Source organism: Neolamprologus brichardi, chromosome 6, assembly GCF_056152115.1.
Source record: "Neolamprologus brichardi isolate AB-2024 chromosome 6, ASM5615211v1, whole genome shotgun sequence".
In the NCBI taxonomy this organism is placed as follows: Eukaryota; Metazoa; Chordata; class Actinopteri; order Cichliformes; family Cichlidae; genus Neolamprologus; species Neolamprologus brichardi.
In genome coordinates, this window is record NC_142109.1 from 35,561,520 (window position 1) to 35,582,837 (window position 21,318).

At 40.6% G+C, this 21,318-nt stretch overlaps 1 protein-coding gene across 1 annotated transcript in view; it reads right to left on the reverse strand.

The window, feature by feature from the left end:
- sorcs3a (sortilin related VPS10 domain containing receptor 3a) overlaps positions 1-21,318 on the reverse strand; it is a 288,360-nt gene that overhangs the window by 17,711 nt on the left and 249,331 nt on the right. The window contains exons 20-22 of the mRNA XM_087842211.1: positions 12,329-12,462; positions 10,412-10,535; positions 9,817-9,929 (exon numbers count right to left, since the gene is read on the reverse strand). Coding sequence (XP_087698337.1) covers positions 9,817-9,929; positions 10,412-10,535; positions 12,329-12,462 — 371 coding nt within the window. The remainder of the gene's footprint in view (positions 1-9,816; positions 9,930-10,411; positions 10,536-12,328; positions 12,463-21,318) is intronic.

A 21,318-nucleotide genomic window follows, 5' to 3' on the forward strand; every position in this document is an offset into this window, starting at 1 on the left:
GCCTCCTTTGGTAGGTCTTCCCAGGGTAGCGTCAGAGAAAAACTTTTGTCTGGAATACCCTGTTTATCCTGCAATCACAATTTGACTTTGTGGAAGCGGAAGATTGTGGATTATTCGACAGGATACAGCGATACTTCACCACCGGGTGGAGAGGGAAGGATTGTTGCCAGTGTCTGGTATCAGACACCCACCCTGACATCCCCAAAGTTCCAGTGTCCATGCCCTGATGGGTCTGGGCTGTGTGAGCCATTCAACATTATAGCATTATATTATATTATAGTCGATTAGCATGTCTGCTATTAGTATTTACAGTCATCATGCGATCTTTAGCACCAGCATTCTGGAAAACTGACAGCAGAATAACTGTGTTCACGGTCTAATATTGTCCCTAACAGCTGTTCTGCTTCACAAGAGTGACACAGAAAGAGAGACAGAGATACAGATGGTGCTGCAGAGCTACAAAGACTCACAATAAGTGTTGACCTTTATCACAAGCCCATAAATGGACACACAAAACACTTTCCCAAGCATGGCTTTTCAGAAAAGAACAGTTTTCACTTGACGGTGTTCATAGTGTACATAATGTCCAATGCCAGAGTGTCTGAGTTGGATATTTCTGCAATTTCTGCTCAGTTAAGTTTATAGAACGACTGCAGTCGTTTTAATAGAAATGCTGACAACTACTATTAGATGGTGTAAATGTAAGACTCAGGATTCTGGTATCTAAAGCAGATTCTAGATAACAAAGTTTTAATTGAGTTTTCGTGGGGCAGTGTTCACTGTTTTCAGCTGTTTTACATTAAATGTAACCAGAGATGTTTAAACAGTTCCTCCAAGTCAAAAATCAGAATGTATTCATTAATTACAGAGAACAATTGGATAAATGCTTTGAGGCTGCAGTGTCAAAAACGCATTTTTAATGGGTCAATAACTGTTTCTGTTATTTTTTCAAGCCATTAGCTTTTAACAGTTTATGCAGTTCAAGCAGGAATGGGGGCAGTGCTGTGTGGCAATCACTCTTCATTCTAGAGCCTTTGATGTTTTTATGTTTCCCTCTGGCCTGGGGTGGACAACGTAGCAGGTAAAGGCAAAGCACATCAATTATCCAGCAGAAAAATCACTATTTGAGTAACAAAGCAGTGGACAATTGATAGCCATGGGAGTGTCTTGCAATGGGAGAAGAGGCAGTGGAGAGGGAGATGAAGTGAATGGGATGACAAAGGAGGCAATAGCCTGTGGGGAAAAAAAGAAAAAAAATCAGTGCACGTGGACCACGTTGACTCGCACAGCAATCTGTCATTAGTTTAAAAATCTGGCGGATCATCTGGAGTGCTGCTTTTTCTGATATACTGCAAATTCATCACGGATACAAAAATTAAATCGGGGAGGTAAACAGGAAGAGAGGTGAGATCCTCAGAGAGGACAGGCTGCGGGGAAGTCGGCTCAATTTGGTTTGATATGAAGATTTCACAATGCAATATTTTGCAAGTTCATTTCAAGAAATACTATTTGAAGAAGATAAACTCCAGAGGGACTCTGAAAGTTATTATCTTGCTACACTTTCACTTCTTCTTCAGGTTTTGACTTGAAACGCTTTAGTTTAAATGTGAAGCAGATAAGCTCTACTGACATTTCAGGGTTTTGGAAATGATTTTGTATTTGTAGCTTAAACAATATTTAAGACACGCAGACACCCAGATGTTGACCTTGAATTATTAAAACAATAAAAACAACTCTTTAACTACTGTTGCCTTTCTCTCTAAGCGTGAACGTTGTTGTAGTAAAACTTTCAACTAAATGTTAACCTCTCTTTCTTAGCTTAGCATGTTAGCATGACACCTACGTCGTGACCAAATTCATGGGCTGCATCCTCCTGAGGCCGCATTTGTAGACCGATTACGTCACAGTGACGCGCCGAAAGCTGTCCAAATTCATAGACTCCTCCGAATGCAGCCGACAAATGCATCCTCCTTTTCCCCGAATTTGAAGGATGGGTCGGGTGTGTCCTTCGTGGCCTACCATATCCCAGAATTCATAGCGCGGCCCAGCCAAACTCGAGTTTCCAACAATGGCGGCCGCTACTAAGTTTTAAAATTACTCATACTAATCTTTCTGGGTCACAAAATAAACTTTTAACATATTTTCAGGCGAGAAAGTAGCTGTGTAAACATCAAATATCTGCTCAGTTTATCAAGATATCGCATATTTGCAAAAGTGCTTCGATGTTTTCGGAGACGTCTGTTACCCACCAGCTCGATAGCTAGCCGGGAACTCGAGGGTCACTAGAGCTCCCGGCACATCAATTTCAGATCACCGCAGAGTTTCGCTACTCAGGTTAAACGTAACATATAAGTCACTTAGACAACCTAAAAATGTTATTGTTGGGCTTTTTTCAGTGTTTTGTTTGTTCGTGAGTAAATCGGTTTGGCTGAGATTAAAGTTATTAGATTAGATAAAATAAAACTTTATTAATCCTCCGGGATTTTCACACAGCTGAATAAACGTCAAACAGAAAACTGATTAAACAGAAGTGTGAGACGGTCGAGAATTTACGCCAGTGTCCTGTTATATTTTAGATAGCAAGGAGCAGACGGCCGAGTTTATTAAACTCCACCGAGACAGCGGTGACGCTAATCAGAAGGCTGGACCGTCCAATTTTCCCAGCCGTTTACTTCCGGTCTACCCGACCTTCTGAGGACCCGGCCCACGTAGACCGCGAAGGCCGGGTCCTCAGGAGGATGCAGCCCATGAATTTGGACACGACCCTAGAATTCTGGCTGGTGGGAAGCTCACATGTTTTTCCAGGTATGTTCTACAGGTTATTCCAACAAATGAACATTTTGTTCTGATGACAGCACCTAGATTAAAACCAAGTGAATTGTGACCTAATAATCTATCTGAACCTAAAGAAATTGCTGGCAGTTCAGGAATAAGCAGAAAAATTTGCATAAGCAGTCGGATTCATCTTTCTGGAACCACCAATGTCATATCAGTCAGGGATTTACTGGGTGTCGCACCATGAGCTCATTTCAGGGATAGATGATGTTTTTTCTTACCAGAATCTATTAAAAAGGATATGAAAGAAGCAAATACAAACTTTTTCCAATTCTTGTTGAAACTAAGCAAAAAGGAATATGATGAAATGTAATCAAAGAAAAATAACCAGAAATGCAGATTTACTGTCGACTGCCATTTCTCTCTATCGACTTTATCACTACATTATCCTTTCTCAACATTGTCTAAAGTTTGTCCATGGACCATCCGAAGGTAAGGGAGAGGAAAAATACTCCTAAAAAACAAATAATAAATTAAATGAAATACCAAAAGATATAATCCCATTCTTGTTGATAAACATCTGAGATTTCAAGCCTCGTGTTGCTGTGAAAATGAAGGTCAGGTGATCACCGACATCAGTGGGACTCCTCCTCTGGAGATGAAGATGGTACTACCTTTCATTATTATTAATATTTAAAAGATTTTTCAAAGATTTTCTTCACTCATAAATAGGGATGGGTATCGTTTAGGTTTTATCCGATACCGGTGCCAAACCGGTACTTTTGAAACGGTGCTGGTGCTTAAAGAATGGAGAACACAAAATTGGTCCAAAAACCTCTCATGTTCAGCTGTTTTTTTGTAAAAAGATAACAATGTTAGCCTTTTCTGCAGCTATAGGGCATATATGGTATCACTCTTGGCTGGAAGCAGCTTAAACAATGGAAAAAACACAAACTTTGTCCAAAAACCTCTCATGTTTAACTGTTTTCCACTTTTTCATTGGTCATTTTAGCCTTTTTGGCCAGGGTGAAGGGAGTATCTGCCATCAAACAAGAAGACAGCCGCATGTAACTATGATGATGTTTGCTAGTTCACCTTACATGCATTAATGTAATAACGTGGTTAGCCTACTCAACGTAAATTACACACGAACAACATTAAGCTACTCACGCAGAGAAGAACGGCTGCTGCTGCATCATCATCCTCATCATTTCTGCTACACTGGCAGGGCTAGGGGCCAGGACTCTCCTCTTCGGGTTTTTGGGGGATGTTGCTAACTCCGGGTCCGATAACAGGCACCACACCCGCAGTAGATGTGCTCGGTGTGAGGTCTCGCAGCAAGCTATCAAATACGGCGCATTTCTCAGCTTTTAAAAAAAACGCTATGCGTCGCCAGGTGTTTCATCAGATTTGAGGTGTTACCTCCTTTGACAGCATCACAGTATCAGCTTAAAGCACTTGTTGCAGCTGCTGAGTTTGCATCTTTTGCTGTGAAGTACAGCCAGGCTTTTGACCGCTTCACCTTGGGCATTTTTAGTCTGTAGCTCTGCTCTAAAAGAACGTACGTACCTGGACCCGCCTACTATCCTCGGAAACGTAAAATGATTGGCTAGAATCTAAAGTGTATCACAGCTCAGGAAAAAAAAAGCACCGAAATGTGCGCTGCTTTTCGGTCTGGTAACTACCGTTTATGTCAGAACCGGTGCCATCATGGCACCGGATACCGGTACCCATCCCTACTCATAAAGCTTCATATGCATTCCAGTCATTTGAAAGTAAGTTAATTGTCAACATCACAACTGACAGCAGATTCAAATGACGAGAGTATCCCATCAGAGTGGATGGTTTACCACGCTTCAGATGGATAAAAAAAAAAAGAAAGTCAGCGCCTCTGGGGAAGCAATAAAGAGACAATAGCTTGATAGCTTGCATTAACCTTCGAGGGAAGCTATGGAGGAGGATGAACACTGTAAACTATATGAGTCTGAGCAGAGAAACGTTAAGGGAATATGAAAGGGAGGTGGCTAAGGAAAGACAGAGTGGACTGAAATAACCTTGATTACTGAACGCACGTTCAGGAACAGCAGAAGCGCTGGAAATGAAATGAGCCTATAGGCGAAGAGTGCAAAATCACGACATGATACATTCGGCAGTGGTGCACCTCCGTTAAATGGACCTTGACTTTAATTGCGATTTGTTCTCTTCCTCATCTCCTATTTTATTGTTCGGGAGTTGTTTACTATGTTGAAATGCCATCAGTTGTGGACTGGCCTGTGTCTCCACCAAGACTCCTCAGCCATGACAAAAATGGAGGAAAAATAACCCTTCCTGTCACCACTTGGACGATATGTTTGTCCGGAAATGAACTTTGTGTCAGATGCAAACACGTAAACAGATCTACAGCCCTTTCACATAAACAAGTACCTGATATGAAAGTCTAACGGCGTAATACGAAAAGATGAAAAGTGGCAATTCAGACACTGGTGTAATATAACGGAAAAAAGAAACACACATATAGCAACTGTCGCTCTACTTTTTCATTTGGATTTCACTTCAAGAAGAACTGCATGGTTATGTATTGTAATCTTAGTTCTATGATTGATGACACAGCCCTAATGTGTACTACGGCACTGAAACTCAGCATGTGATAAACCGAGTGCACCAGAGTTCTCGGTGTGAAAGTGGAGTAATTATCCTTCTCCACATCACAAATGGCCCATTTCACTGAGAAAAAAAATTCTGAATCAATTCATTATTATGAATTCAGACTTTTGATTCTGCATGTCATGCCTCAATAAAAGCTACCCGTAGGCCCCAGACTAGAGGAAAGACAGGCGGTTGAGCTGTGAACACAGTGCAGTCAAGTGTAGGTGGTAACTGTGATGTAAAGGAGGAGACAAGCATTTGAAGCAGACACTTGACATGACTCACAATGAGGGAGAAGTAACGGAGAAAGAAATCACCTGCGGGCCACTTGTGCTCCCACATTTCTTCCACTGTTCGCACAGGTTTAAATCACACTGCATCAGCATGACGCAGGACTGATTGTTTTTCTTCAACAGTGGCTTAAAGGTGACGTTCTCAAGACATGTAGTTAAAACCACAAATAATAGTCAGAGGTAAAGGTAATCTGAGGCAATGCATCTCTTTACTGCTGCTTAACAGAACATTAAAAGTAGGGGTGGGTTTTTATAATCGATTTATCGATTAAAATCGATTCTGGCTTGGATAACGTAAAATCGATTCATTAAAATCCTGAATCGATTTTTTAATATAAATTTATTTTGCCCGAAATGCCAGAATCTCAGGTGAAATCTCACAAAATTTCAACAACCACCAAACAGCTAAGACAGTAAATGAGAGCAGGAACACGGATTCTGCACAAAGACTTAAACACACAGCGCAACCAGCGGATCAGAATTAGTTAGATGTCGCCTTTCTCACAGTCGGGGCTGAAAGCCGACAGCTTGCTGATTCTGATCTGTCGGCAGGTCCGCGCTTTGTGTTCACGCCCTTTTTGTGCTGATTCTAAAACTGTTAGTTTGATGTCTCTCCAAACATTATTGACCGAACCAGCAGCAAAAGAAGATCCAAACTACGCTTCACATAAACATCGTCATGTATTCACTCTTACTTTTACTGTTTTGCTTCGACCACCATGCACAGCTCTCTCTCTCTCTCTCTCTCTCCCCCCTCTCTTTTCTCTCTCTCTTTCTCTCGCACAAGTCTACCGTTGTTTACAGGCTGTCGGCCGACGTTTTTTTTTTCGTTTTATATACTTCCGAAAAGAAAACCTAATTTCTGCCGTTCAATACTGAACAAATTTAAACTTTTAAAAATTATGCAAAATGCAAAACGCTGTAACTTCAGAGGTAATGTTCATGTGTTGATTAATGGTTTTCTTTCATTTTTGATGTACTGCAGAATATTTTTATAAAATCCCAGGCCAGGAAAATCGCCTTCATGTTTTTCTGTTTTATCCTCAGCTACTTTGACACAAAGGCCTCTGCTGTGATGCTCACACCTTTGATAAAGTCTTGCGTGTGTCAGCTTCATTTTTATAGATACAAAAATATGTAAATGCACTGATCTGAATTATAATATTTCTGACTGTCAAAATTTCCCAGATTCAAATCGAAGTTAATCGAATCGAATCGAATTAAATCGAATCGTGGATCGAATCGATTCGGGACCTTGTGAATCGGAATTGAATCGATTCTAGAAATCAGTGACGATACCCAGCCCTAATTAAAAGTAGTTAATTAAGAAATTTGTTTTCAAACCACAAATTTGTTTAAAATCCTGTTCAGAGTACTTTTACTTATATACCACCAATTCACAACAACACTTGCTTTTATATTGCAAGCTAAACCATGTCTGAGGTAGAATTTGGCAACAATGAGAAGGAAGAACCTCCCTTTAACAGGAAGTGACCTCCACCAGAGCCAGACTCAGGTCGGGGCAGCCGTCCGTAAGCAGACGATTTGATTTAAGACAACTTAAAAAATTGTATTGCCACCATAACACCACAACAACAACATTATTTTTGTATTTAGTTATTAATGTTGCTAACTATTAATATTCATTATTACTGCTTATTAATATTTCCTTAATAATAATAATAACTTTATTTATAAAGTGCTTTCAAACAAAGCGCTGAAAAGTTATTCGAAGATAAAAGATTAAAAAATAAATACATCCAGTACAGAAAAAACAATATAAGTTAAAACTGATAGTAATTTAAAAACTAACAGACATAGGATAGGGTGAACAAGTGGGTCTTTAGCTTAGCTTTAAAAACCTCCACAGAGCATGGCTGCCTAATATGTTGAGGGAGGTTGTTCCACAAAAATGTGGCACAAAAAGAAAAAGCACGCTCTCCAATAGTCTTTTTTTCTGGCTTTAGGAACTTTTAGAAATACAGAATCCTGAGATCGAAGAACATAGATGTGCAAAAAGAGAGATATGGAGGCGCCAAACCATTTAAAGCCTTGTAGGTGAGCAACAGGTCCTTAAAATCTGCTCGGCAACCAGTAAAGAGATTTCAGTACTGGGGTAATGTGCTCAAATTTCCCAGTTTTGGTTAAAATGTGAGCATTTTGTACCATCTGTAAGCCTCTAAAACTGTTCTTTGGTAACCCAGAAAGAAGAGCGTTACAATAATCAATGACACAAATGCATGGGTAAGAACCTCTGCAGTGTCAAGTGATAAAAGCTGCCTGGTTTTAGCTATGTTCCTTAGGTGATAAAAGGCAGTGTTTGTTGTCTCTTTCACATGGGACTCAAAGGAGAGCAGCGAGTCAAACCACACAGCCAAGTTCTTTACCTTGTCCCTGCAATTTATGATACACTCATCAATTTGAAATGAAATTTTGGGACCTTCTTCAGTATTATCTCCCAGTATTGGACAACTTCCTTACTGGAAGCCCCTTCCTGATCACTTGTAGTTGCAGCTGCAATTTAAATGCAGGCCTCAGACATGACCAGATTAAAAACATCAACAGCTTCTGAGGAAGGAAGATATGAACATAACTGTTACTGTTTTTGCATGGAGGAAAAAGAAGACGGAGTACAAACTGTTCTCCCAAAAAAGCAACCACTGCTGCTAACACAGTATTAGCTGTTTGGCAGCATGCTAGCATGAAGCTAATCGCGCAGTAGCCACACTGATGTCTGTTGACCTGCGATTAAACAGCCGGAGCAGGTAACACAGCCCTGTTTCTACCACAGAATCACTGTGGAGATGTTAAATGTTCTTATTTCTAACTTTGCTGTTTGCTTTGTATTGAAACTGAAACAGCATAACAAAAACTTGTGTGTGGGAGTATAGCCTCGGGTTTGTAGTTTTAACTGGTGACTATTTGACATAGCATCTCAGGGACAGACATCATAGTAATACATAAAAACAAAGTCACAAGGTCGAAGTCTAGGCTCACTTTATTCGACTGTTTTAGTTTGCTGAGGAACAATTAATCCAACTGATTAGCAAGAAAAAGGTAAAATTGAAATATGAACTTTTCAAAGATTCTAAAAAGCTGAAAGCCTAAACTTCAGACATCCACACCGTTTCTCACATGCTGAAATCGTTTAATCATGAGTGAATTAACACCAGCATCAACAGAGCTCTATTTAACTTTGGTAATTGGTGAAGTGCACAAGCTTTCAATAGCCTGAGAAGACATCAATAACTTCAGTGATTTATTTAAGAGGGAGTCAAGTTGGAACAAATATAAATAACACAAGTCTGTCCGCAGGATCGTTAATATCAGTTCAGCCTTAACTGCTTTAGTGGAGTCTTGTTATTGCTAATAAACAACATGATGGAGAAAAGCTAAAAATCACTTTTAAGGCAAATTACTTGAAGCGAAGCGGCACAAAATTCACAGCGAACGCTAAAACAATCAGCTCGCAAACACAGGTCTGACTCTGGGGTTATCCGGGTTACACGCGAGCTCCCCTTGAACCACTTTAAACGTTCCTCCAAAGGCTCCCACCTGCAGCTCCGAATGCTCGATACGCTGTTAAGATGGCTAAGAGCACAGCAAAAAAATGCAGCACTCTATTCATGAGCTGTGAATGGGGAGATGAGTAGCACTTAGCAGTGATGGGTGAGCTTCCCATGCACACACCGAGAGCACTCGCACATCTCCTACGATCAAGCGCGCACACACAAACACACATCAGCCACAGTGACAGGTATCGTCACTCCTTGGTCTCCTAGGTTTGAAGTTCATTTTCTGACTTTAAAATTAAGAAATCGGCGCTCGTGAAGGCGTCTCGGGAGAGAAGGAAAGCAGAGTCGTCTTCACAGCTGTCTGATGATGAATCACGGGGTGGCCGAGGGCGTTCTCTCGCTGCACCAGTGAGCCCAGAGTATTGGACCGCAAAGGGGTATATGAAATAATTGAGAAATAGCAGGATGAGACGGAAAGTAGGAGTAAAGAAAAAACGATGGAATGGAAAGAATCTCAAGATGGAGAAATGGAAGGATGGAAGGGAAGGAAGGGAGAAGGAAGCAGAGAGAAAATGAAAATCACTCACTTGGAGCAGAGCCTTCTTAATTACTCTCCCCACATCCTGCCTCCACTCGGGTATGTCAGGGTTGAACTCGTCCAGATTAGGGGAGAAAGATAAAAGTAGAGATTTGAAGAATTCTGTCGAGGAGAGTCGGGGGAGAATCAGCCATTAATTCACTCCCATCTGAAGGCATTATTCTCAGTGAGCTGTGCCAACTGTCATTTTGCTCAAGTCGAGTTTCAGGTAGTTAACACTTGATGAAAAGAAGAGGCTTTCTCATATCCCCCGCACTTCCCTTTGGCTAAATGTACCAGATGCACTTCTAGATAATTAGAAAATGTCACAGCTTTACGCCAACCCATTCTCTGGTAATAAATCATTGCATTTTACAGATACTTGCTGCTGGATCACTTCATTTTAAATGAAGACATATTCTTTAGAGGTTCCAGCAGTAATGGGATATATTTTAGTCAAGTAGGAGCTGTTTAACATCTTATACAGAGTAAAAAAAAAAAAAGAAAACAGTAAAATTGGAGGACTTAAATAAAAAGTATTTAACTGCCTCCCATTAAACTGCAGTTATGTGTTGTTACCAGGAGCACAGTCAACAAATACTGACCTTTGACTGCTATAGTCTTAGTGTCCTGCAAGATGGTGTTGCTGGCAGCCACCTGAACAGTTATGGTGTGCATTCCCTCACTCTGAAAGGTGTGCGAGATGCTTCCATCCAAAGTTATCACCGGCTGCAAGCACAGTTTTTAAGTTACAGGTAAACATAGAAATAATGTCCCAATTTCTTTCCAAGTTCAACGTGTAACATTGGTGAAACTGCACACCTTGACACCAAAATCCCTCATGAGGAAGAAAATGAAGTGCAGGGTATGCAGGGTACAGGGAAGAGGTAGAGGTTTGATAGGGTGTTCTTGTCCAATATTTTCATGTGTGTGCGGGTGCATGGGTATGTTGGTGTGGGTGTATATATCTGTAGGTTGTGTATCCTTTGAGGTGTTACTGGGGTCATTGATAATGAGTTTATGTGTGTATTAGGGGTGGGGGAAAAAAATGGATACTGTGTAGCATGGTGATATTTTGTTTGCTAATAATGTATGGATACAGGGACAGCAGAAATCGATATTTTGTTACAAAAAGGTTTTTGTGCTCTGACTTCAGAGCATGTTGATCCTTTTTCTGAGCAAGAATCCTGACATTCCTTCACTGTCCAAATGTGTTTAACTTGTTTATGGCAGCAATAAACATGACAGTTTACTTATTTTAATTTAAGACATGTTTTATTTTAATTAAGTTTAAAACTTTTTTATTTAATGTAAAATTATATTTTGTTTTAATTTACTTTCAAATTCTTCAGTTGCTGAAGGGGCTGCATAGTTTTCATAAACTGCATAGTTCAGAATTTTATATAATTGTACCAGATGGTTGATTCAGTTAAGTTGGACTAGACTGTAATACAAACCGTTCAGTTTGTCAACAATCAAACTGAAATGAGAGAAAGACTGAGTGTGAGACTTTGATATTAGAGAAAATGAATATTGATAAAGTTTACCTTTATGTACAGAATCTGAATATCGCAAAATATTTTTAAAAAATTGCAATAATATCGTATCGTGAGTTAAGTATTGTGATAATATCGTATTGTGGGATGTATGGTGATTCCCACCTCTAGTGTGTATGTGTATATATATGTATACATGGATAGATAGAAAGATAGATATACATATAATTCTGTATTCTGTTGATTACTAGATAGTGGAAAAGGGGTTGGGATTAAATAAGCTTCTGCTTCTTCCTGCTCCTTTTTGAACATGAAAGTTATTTGTAGTTGCGGTTGCTCATTTTCCTTTTGTTTTGCTTTGTTTGTTTGTCTCGTTTCAATTCTACGTTGTTGTACTTTTTCAACATGTTCAAAATAAAGATTCAATCAACAATAAAACTCAGAGAGGCTGACAGTGATCACTGACTGTTTTTAGGTTCTTGTTCAGATTAAACAGAACAAGGCTGTTAGAAACACAACAGCATCAATAAACACAGAGTAGTTTGGACCCGAAAGCAGAGTTCATCATCATCTCTTAACAACCGGACAAACGTGTGAGTCTTGGTTTGATTCAGTAAGTGATATTATAGTAATTTCTATAATACAAGCATCAAACTTGAGGTCCTACACACGTTTATTAGCTCTTTATTAAGCCTGTCAATCTGCCCTGTCCAATCAAAAACGACACTAATTGGCTTTTTAACACATAATGAGTGTAAAAATGTGATGCCGAGAGATCCTGACCAAGCATCACTGTGTGATTAAGACACGAGACGACCTTTCAGCTAAATGCTGACTCTGGATCTCTCTTTTGTTGCTTTGTTCTTCTTAAACATTAAAAACACTGCTCAAGCACAGATAAGAGCATTTATATTAAGCAGTCTACTAACAGCAGCACTTACTATACAGCTTAAAAAAATAACAACTAAAATCTAAGCCACAGAAATTTCAATGAAAATGTCTTTAATGAGTCTTTGCAGACGTTACCTCAGTGTTGTTTCCTAACCACCAGAAGTAAGTGATTGTGCGTGAGTGGCTGGGTAAGACCACCGCTGTGATGTTCACTTCCTTGTTTCTTATGACCACAAAGGGAGCAAGAAGTTGGACATGCTCCACTGGACCTAAGAAAGAAACAGGATATCGTACACAGATTTAGTTAATGAAGCAGACTTCAGATCGTGCTTCTCACTCAAACACAAAGAAGGCAGTTGGCGGTACACGGGGTGCGAAGCTTGTTTAGTGCGCTCGAGTTTCCTCCCACAGTTCAAAGATCTGCAGCTGAGGTGAATACATGTGTCTCTGTTTCTCTACATGTCTGGTGCAGTTTGGGTAAAGACACACTCCCATCCCAGCCCCCCAAACTCTGGACATCCAGAAAAATGGTTAAATGCAAACACTGTGAAAAGAAATATCACATAAACTCATAGTGAGGAACTCTCAACGTGCAGCGGAGTGTCCGTTACTACGACGTGATGGATGAAAATCCTCTAAAATGTAACAGCTCTACTTCTGCAATCATGTTGATGCAACTCAATCCAACATTACTGAGAAAGTTTATCTTTACGAGGACAGTTAAACAGTCGGGGGCTTTTTATGTCACTTGAAACAAGATAATTGTCACATCTATCAGTGTAACAATCAAATGATGTAATAGAAGCCCCCCCCTGCAGTTTATTGCCTAATTCTATACTGCTATCACTGCGATGCACGTCACACAGACCTTCCCAATTAGGCTGTGCGAGTCAGCTGGCAGGTGTAATGAGACTGCCTAATAGGTAAGACATATATGGCGGCCTGTTTTAACAACGCACACACTGCGATGGCAGAAGATGAAACGCTGTATGCTCGTGTGATCTCGTTCTCATTCATATTCATCTTTATTTCTTCATCCGAGTTGTGACAGTACATCTCTTAATAATGACTACACTAAGTTGGGTGCATGTTTGTTTTAAATTATTCCAGCCTTGTATTTTGGAGAGAAAATAATCAGCAAATGGAAGAGTTTTCTTTCCGCCTGCTGTGCTGTGTTTTTAAACAGTTGACAGAAGTAATTGCTTTCTCTGTGGCAAAACAAGGGTTTTAAATAGAGTTTGCATTTCTGCACATTATGGTTTGATAAACTGATAAGTTGAATTAAACTTTATTTATTATCTCCACACCACAAAATCTACTTTATGCACTTCTTTATAATCATCTAAAAGAAAATTCAGTTTTATGTATATGGAACAACAACAGACATCTTTATATTACAAGCTAAGGAGCATCACAGACAGAACTCTAATGATCCAAAGATGCCTGGTGGGATAGCACTCATTTATATTTATGTACACTATAAATTAGGGATGTATCGGGGCCGATACTGTACCAGTACTGTACCAGTATCGGTATCGGTATACTGGTACTGATACCGATACTGGTATCGGTATTGGGGCCGATACTGTAAAATGTGTGTGTACTCATACTCGTAAAAGTTAACCGATACCATGAACCGATACCAACTTATTTCATTAATCAGAGGGTGGCTTGTCATTTCTGTTGTAGTTTTTTATATTGGCCACTAGGGGGCCAATTATTATTATTTATTTTATAATTTTTTATATTTTATTATTTATTTAATAATAATTATTTTGTTTGTTTGTTTACAATATGGACACTCTGCAATAATTTAAAAGTTTATTTTATTCTCAAACCTAATTTGTGTTTATTTTATTCCAAACAGAAGTGTTTATTTATTATTCTGAAAGCTCGAGACAGTGCCAATAATTCAGTGATATTTTGTAAAATTACAATGTGGAGACTCTGCAATAATTTAACAGAAGTGCTTATTTTTCACTTGAAATTTTTTTGTGGTCATTTCTATTAAGATTTTATTTTTTATCGACAGAGAATAAAATAAAACCTGTCTTCCATTTCTTTGCATTTGTGTGTGTGTGTGTGTGTGTGGTAGAAGTATCGGTTTTTGTACTCTGTATCGGCAAGTACTCAGATCCAAGTATCGGTATCGTATCGGTTTGAAAAAATTGGTATCGTTGCATCCCTACTATAAATTATTATAGTGAAGGTCCACCTGGGTCTATTCCAGAAAGCAGGTTAAACTAACTTTGAGACTGATATTCATGTGAACTATGACATCAGCAGTGTTGGGGAGTAACGGAATACATGTACCGCCGTTACGTATTTAAAATACAAAATATGAGTAACTGTATTCCGTTACAGTTACCGTTTAAAAAGGTGGTATTTAGAATACAGTTACTTTGTTGAAATAAATGGATTACACGGCGGTACTTCCCTGTTTCATATTGTGGCGGGTCAGGACTGTTTGGGTTTTGTTTGACAGCTACGTTCTGTTGTTCCAGGCAGCGTTACGGTTGCCATGGTTACAGGGCAACGCTTTCTCTCTCTCTCTGCGACTGTGTGTTTCCTGGGTGAGAGAGGCCCTTTTGTTGTTGTTGTTGTTGTGCTAAGCTAACAGGCAGAATGCTACAGGTATAGCTCTAAAGAATGTAGCATCATGGGCAGTGTAGTCCGTGCTGCAGGGAGAATGGACTGCCATACCCGTTATGTGTCTGTGAGCGAGGGAGGGAGAAAAAGAAAAGTACGAGCTGTCATCGAGCAGAAACGGGAGCTGGAAGCATGTAAATATAATAATAACCACTGCAGCCAAGAAGAGAGCCTGACGAGCCCAGTTGTAAGTAAGCTATTAAGACTCGACTGTACACCGTGTTCGTGTTTTCCTCTGAAACAATAAGTTCTGTTGGAGCAGCCTTTCAACGCCTCTCTCTGTCTCTGCTAGCAAAGTTGACCCAGACAACAAAGTAAAGCTAGTTTTCAGCTACGAGCCGACACAGAACCCACCGTATTAGCCAGAGGTCCCTTTACTACGGTTCGGAGCCGCGGACCTTCAGTAACAGTAATAAATCACAGCAATAGTACATTCATGTAGTTGTAAACAGCATGATAATATATTAAGTAATCCAAAGTATTCAGAATACGTTACTCTCATTGAGTAACGTAACGGAATACGTTACAGAATACATTTTGGGGCATGTAATCTGTAATCTGTAATGGAATACATTTTAAAAGTAACCTTCCCAACACTGGACATCAACACAGTAAACATTTATACTAACGCTTTAACGAAGGTTTGACTCGCCGCAGTCGTCCTCTAAATCAGCGGTCCCCAACCCCCGGGCCTCGGACCGGTACCGGTCCATGAGTCGTTTGGTACCGGGCCGCGAGAGTTGAGGCTCAGGTGTGAAATGTATAGTTTTCAGGGTTTTTATCGGTTTTCAGTGTTATTTTGTTATCGTTTTTATCGTTAACTCAGTTTTCCTGGGTCTTTTCAAGTGTTATGAATAAATCTTCTTTTTTTTGGTACCGGTACTAGTTTTATTTTGTTGTATTTATCTGCAACACCTTAAAGCCCGGTCCGTGAAAATATTGTCGGGCATAAACCGGTCCGTGGCACAAAAAAGGTTGGAGACCGCTGGGCTAAATGAGAGCGACTCAGTAAAGTCTCAGTCTTAGCGCTGCGATAGGAAGAAGCGCCCTGGTGACAACATGATTGCTGAGGTTTCTCTGCACAATGCCTCATCTTTTCCAGCTGTTCCATTCATCTTCTCCTGTGTGATGTCCTCCTGCACTGAAAAGGCTGCAGGAGCGTTTGAACCCGGCTGACCGTGCCAAATTACCAAGACTGGGAGGTACGTGACAAACTGGAACCCCACCGAAGTGCACCATGTGCTAGCACTTGTAGCACTTGTGCTGTTTGCAATTGCCCGTAACGAATTTCCCGGAGGAATCCGCCTGAGGGATTAATAAAGTTTTATCTAATCTCTAATCTGCAAAGCATAAACACAAACTTTTGAAAACGTCAAAACCACACTTTGGGACTTTTCTTAATTAGCTTAAATCTTAAAAAGATCTGTGGAGTGATTTGGAGGAGGATACACCAAATTTAACCTGTAGCTACACACACTGCCTGCTTCCATCAAGCTGCGTGACTATCAAGAGACACAACTGACATGTTTACTTGGATAGTTTTTCTTCCTGCATTTTAAATTTCTGACCAATCGTCACAGTGTTCAACAAAACTGCAGCTGAGCCAGAAAAGTGAATGTCGTTAAATACAAACCCTGCTTTTTATTTCTTTTAATAAGTTAACACTATATATATATTTTCAGTGCCAGTACTCGTTCATCTGACTTGAATTTTCCATGAAGGAATGAGCTCTACTCCCAAAGTCTCATGTCATCAACTCTGAGATATTTATTCTGGTGTAACGTGACAGGAGCAAACTTAGGTGACAGCTACTGTCTGTGAAAATGTAGATAAAACATAAAGCAGGCAAACAGATAGTTTAGCTATTTTTTGCACATATGTAACATTATTGTTTGACAGAAAACGGAACCGTTTCACTCTGATACTAGTGCTGACGAGCAAAAAACTCCCAAAAATGTTGACACCATCATGAATTTTTTGACATAATACCTTCTGGGTAATACTGCAAACCTCCCCACTAAGAAGCTAATGGGACCTGACAGGGGTCTGGGATGGTTTACACTAATCGTAGAGATGAAGTTTCCTGCCATGGACGAATGTAATACACTATTTTTATGGAAAAACTCCAACGAAAGGTTCGTGTAGTGCTCATTTCTCCGAGGCTTCTATTAGCGCTCATCCTCTTTAAGCAGAACTAATCTTTATCCCCAACTTCAGATGCTGCATGTGTGTGTGTGTGTGTGTGTGCTGTATCTTTGTATGAATGGGAGAAGGTGAGAGAATCGTTTGGTACTAAATATGCTCAGCTGAGAAATCGTTTGTAGTAGTTTTTGGCGTTTCTCCCTGAAAGCATCACCTGCACTGTGAAATAAATCCAGCTGAAATTATTCCTCTTTTAATTTAAGAGGTTAAATTAAAATTGAGTGAAATAAATCAGCAAAAATAACTACCGAGACAGAGAGACAATTCAACACTTACACAAAGCAGCTTGAATAATTTCCATGGGAAGTTAAAGTGATACACTGTTTTGTTGCTGTCTGAACAGAAGCTAGAAGGCATGACGATCCAGTAATTTGTTATTTGTGCCGCTGCGTAAAACCTGCTCCACTTTAAAACTAATCCATTGTTGTGATGCCGCATCCTCAGATAACTGCCTATTAGCTGCAGTGGCCTCCAAGGCCCACTTCTCTGTTTGTTTCTCACAGTAAAACCTTACATAAGCAAGTTTATTATGACCTTTTCCCCAAAACTTGTTTATCACAGCTGCTGTTACAAACCCTGTATAGGTCAGCACAGTTCACTTCAAATGAGTTTAGCGTGGATCAACAGTGTGGCTGCCGTTCAGGTGAACGTATTTACCACCTGGAGCTAAGTACCGTGAAATATACATCTGAAAAAACATTTTACTGCTGATCAAAAAAATGCACTGAGTGACTTAATTTCATTTAATGTTTTTTTTTTATTGCTGATGTCCAAAAGGACTGCATCTGACCATCCATCTAAAGGCTTTCTCTCATTTATTTGAAGACAGGTAGCAGTAGGGATGGGTGCCGGTATCCGGTGCCATGATGGTACTGGTTCTGACATAAACGGTAGTAACCAGACCGAAAAGCAGCGCACATTTCGGTGCTTTTTTTTCTTGAGCTGTGATACACTTTAGATTCTAGCCAATCATTTTACATTTCCGAGGATAGTAGGCGGGTCCAGGTACGTACGTTCTTTTAGAGCAGAGCTACAGATTAAAAATGCTCAAGGCGAAGCGGTCAAAGTCTGGCTGTACTTCACAGCAAAAGATGCAAACTCAGCAGCTGCAACAAGTGCTTTAAGCTGATACTGTGATACTGTCAAAGGAGGTAACACCTCAAATCCGATGAAACACCTGGTATAGCGTTTTTTTAAATCTGAGAAATGCGCCGTATTTGATAGCTTGCTGCGAGACCTCACACCGAGCACATCTACTGTGGGTGTGGTGCCTGTTATCGACCCGGAGTTAGCAACATCCCCCAAAAACCCGAAGAGGAGAGTCCTGGCCCCTAGCCCTGCCAGTGTAGCAGAAATGATGACGGATGATGATGCAGCAGCAGCCGTTCTTCTCTGCGTGAGTAGCTTAATGTTGTTCATGTGTAATTTACGTTGAGTAGGCTAACCACGTTATTACATTAATGCATGTAAGGTGAACTAGCAAACATCATCATAGCTACATGCGGCTGTCTTCTTGTTTGATGGCAGATACTCCCTTCACCCTGGACAAAAAGGCTAAAATGACCAAAGAAAAAGTGGAAAACAGTTAAACATGAGAGGTTTTTGGACAAAGTTTGTGTTTTTTCCATTGTTTAAGCTGCTTCCAGCCAAGAGTGATACCATATATGCCCCATAGCTGCAGAAAAGGCTAACATTGTTATCTTTTTACAAAAAAACAGCTGAACATGAGAGGTTTTTGGACCAATTTTGTGTTCTCCATTCTTTAAGCACCGGCACCGTTTCAAAAGTACCGGTTTGGCACCGGTATCGGATAAAACCTAAACGATACCCATCCCTAGGTAGCAGCGACTTTCTACAAAAATCCCTTCTATTGCCTGAAGGCCTCTCTTCCATCTCCAGTATAAATAGTGAGCAACACTACATCATTTATATGAACCAACAGTCAAGTCCCAACATTACTGACTCTGACACAAACGTCTTCCTGTCTTCAGAAAGTATTCTGGTCTTAAGTAGCAAAGCTAATGTTGGCTGGGTGGGTGATATCCAGGTGATCAACTCTATTGTCTAAATAATTTAAAAAAAGGAAAAACAAACCTCACCTTCTCGCTGCTCACCACAGCAGATCCTCTTCCTCCATCACACCCTATCCCAGCATCCTCCTCTGTCACACCAACCCTCTAAAGCCTCCTTCGCTACATCCCTGAATCTTCTCTGTGGTTTCCCTGTATTTCTCCTGCCCAAATTCAACATTTTTGTCCATTATATTCACAATCCCAGCTCTGCACATGTCCAAACCATCTCAGTACCTCCAGCTCAGCCTCCCATGTTTTTCCCAGTGCTACCATCTCTAAACCATACTGATGGCAGGTCATACTATCATCCTAAACCTTCCCTTTCATTCTTTTCTGATATCCTTCCTCTCACTCGTCTCCACCCTGTCTGCACTCTCTTCTTCACCTCTCTCCTGTCCGTTGCTTTCAACGGACATCCATCTCCACTGTTGCAGTTGTCTCCCTATCATTCTCACACATGTACATTCTCACATATCAGGTGACTTTTGTCCTTATTTGGCGTTATATAAATAAAACTGAACCCTGGATGGGTCGCCAGTCTGTTGCAGGGCCAACACACAGGGACAGACAACCATTCGCACTCACATTCACACCTAATGGCAATTTGGATTATCCAATTAACCTATCCCCACAAGCTGCATGTCTTTGGACTTGCAAATCAAATTGAATTATTCTGTCTTGCATCTACAGCCTTTAATTCCTCTTTTCTCCAGAGCATACCTCCACCTCTCCTGGCTCCCTGCTCTCCCTACAGATCGCAACGTCTTTGGCAAACATCAGAGTCCACAGAGACTCCTGCCTGACCTCATCTGTCAGCCTGTCCATCCCCACTGCAAACAAGCAGGGCTCAGAGCATCCCTGATGTAATCCCACCCTTACTTTTAACCCATCTGTCACTCACTGCACACCTCACCACCATCCCTCTGTTCTCATACATGTCCTGCACCCCTTCACATACTCTGCGCTTTGCTCCTGACGTATTCCTGCAGTACCACAGTTTCTCTCTTGGCACCCTATCATACGCTTTCTCTTGATCTCCAAATACACAGCGAGGCTCTTCTGACGTCATCTACATTTGTTCATCAACACTCTCGAAACAAACGTTGCATCTACAGCAGGGATGGGTACCGGTATCCGGTGCCATGATGGCACCGGTTCTGACATAAACGGTAGTAACCAGACCGAAAAGCAGCGCACATTTCGGTGCTTTATATTCCTGAGATGTGATACACTTTGAATTCTAGCCAATCATTTTACGTTTCCGAGGATAGTAGGCGGGTCCAGGTATGTACGTTCTTTTAGAGCAGAGCTACAGATTAAAAATGCCCAAGGTGAAGCGGTCAAAAGTCTGGCTGTACTTCACAGCAAAAGATGCAAACTGAGCAGCTGCAACAAGTGCTTTAAGCTGATACTGTGATGCTGTCAAAGGAGGTAACACCTCAAATCTGATGAAACACCTGGCGACGCATAGCGTTTTTTTTAAAGCCGAGAAATGCGCCGTATTTGATAGCTTGCTGCGAGACCTCACATCGAGCACATCTACTGCGGGTGTGTTGCCTGTTATCGACCCGGAGTTAGCAACATCCCCCAAAAACCCGCAGAGGAGAGTCCTGGCCCCTAGCCCTGCTAGTGTAGCAGAAATGATGAGGATGATGATGCAGCAGCAGCCGTTCTTCTCTGCGTGAGTAGCTTAATGTTGTTCGTGTGTAATTTACGTTGAGTAGGCTAACCACGTTATTACATTAATGCATGTAAGGTGAACTAGCAAACATCATCATAGCTACATGCGGCTGTCTTCTTGTTTGATGGCAGATACTCCCTTCACCCTGGACAAAAAGGCTAAAATGACCAAAGAAAAAGTGGAAAACAGTTAAACATGAGAGGTTTTTGGACAAAGTTTGTGTTTTTGCCATTGATTAAGCACCGGTTCGAGCACCGTTTCAAAAGTACCAGTTTGGCACCGGTATCGGATAAAACCTAAACGATACCCATCCCTAATCTGCAGTTCTGTTTCTCAGCAGGAAGTTGGATTGCTGCTCACTAATCATCACCTCTCTTCTTAACCCTATAATGTCCTTTGTATCATACTTGATACATGAGTTTCTGAGACCTCTGATCAATACCTTCCATAATTTCAAAATGTTATTGACTCTTTGTTTGGTCTAAAATAAACATTGTTGTTAACAAAAAAGTTGCCAAAAA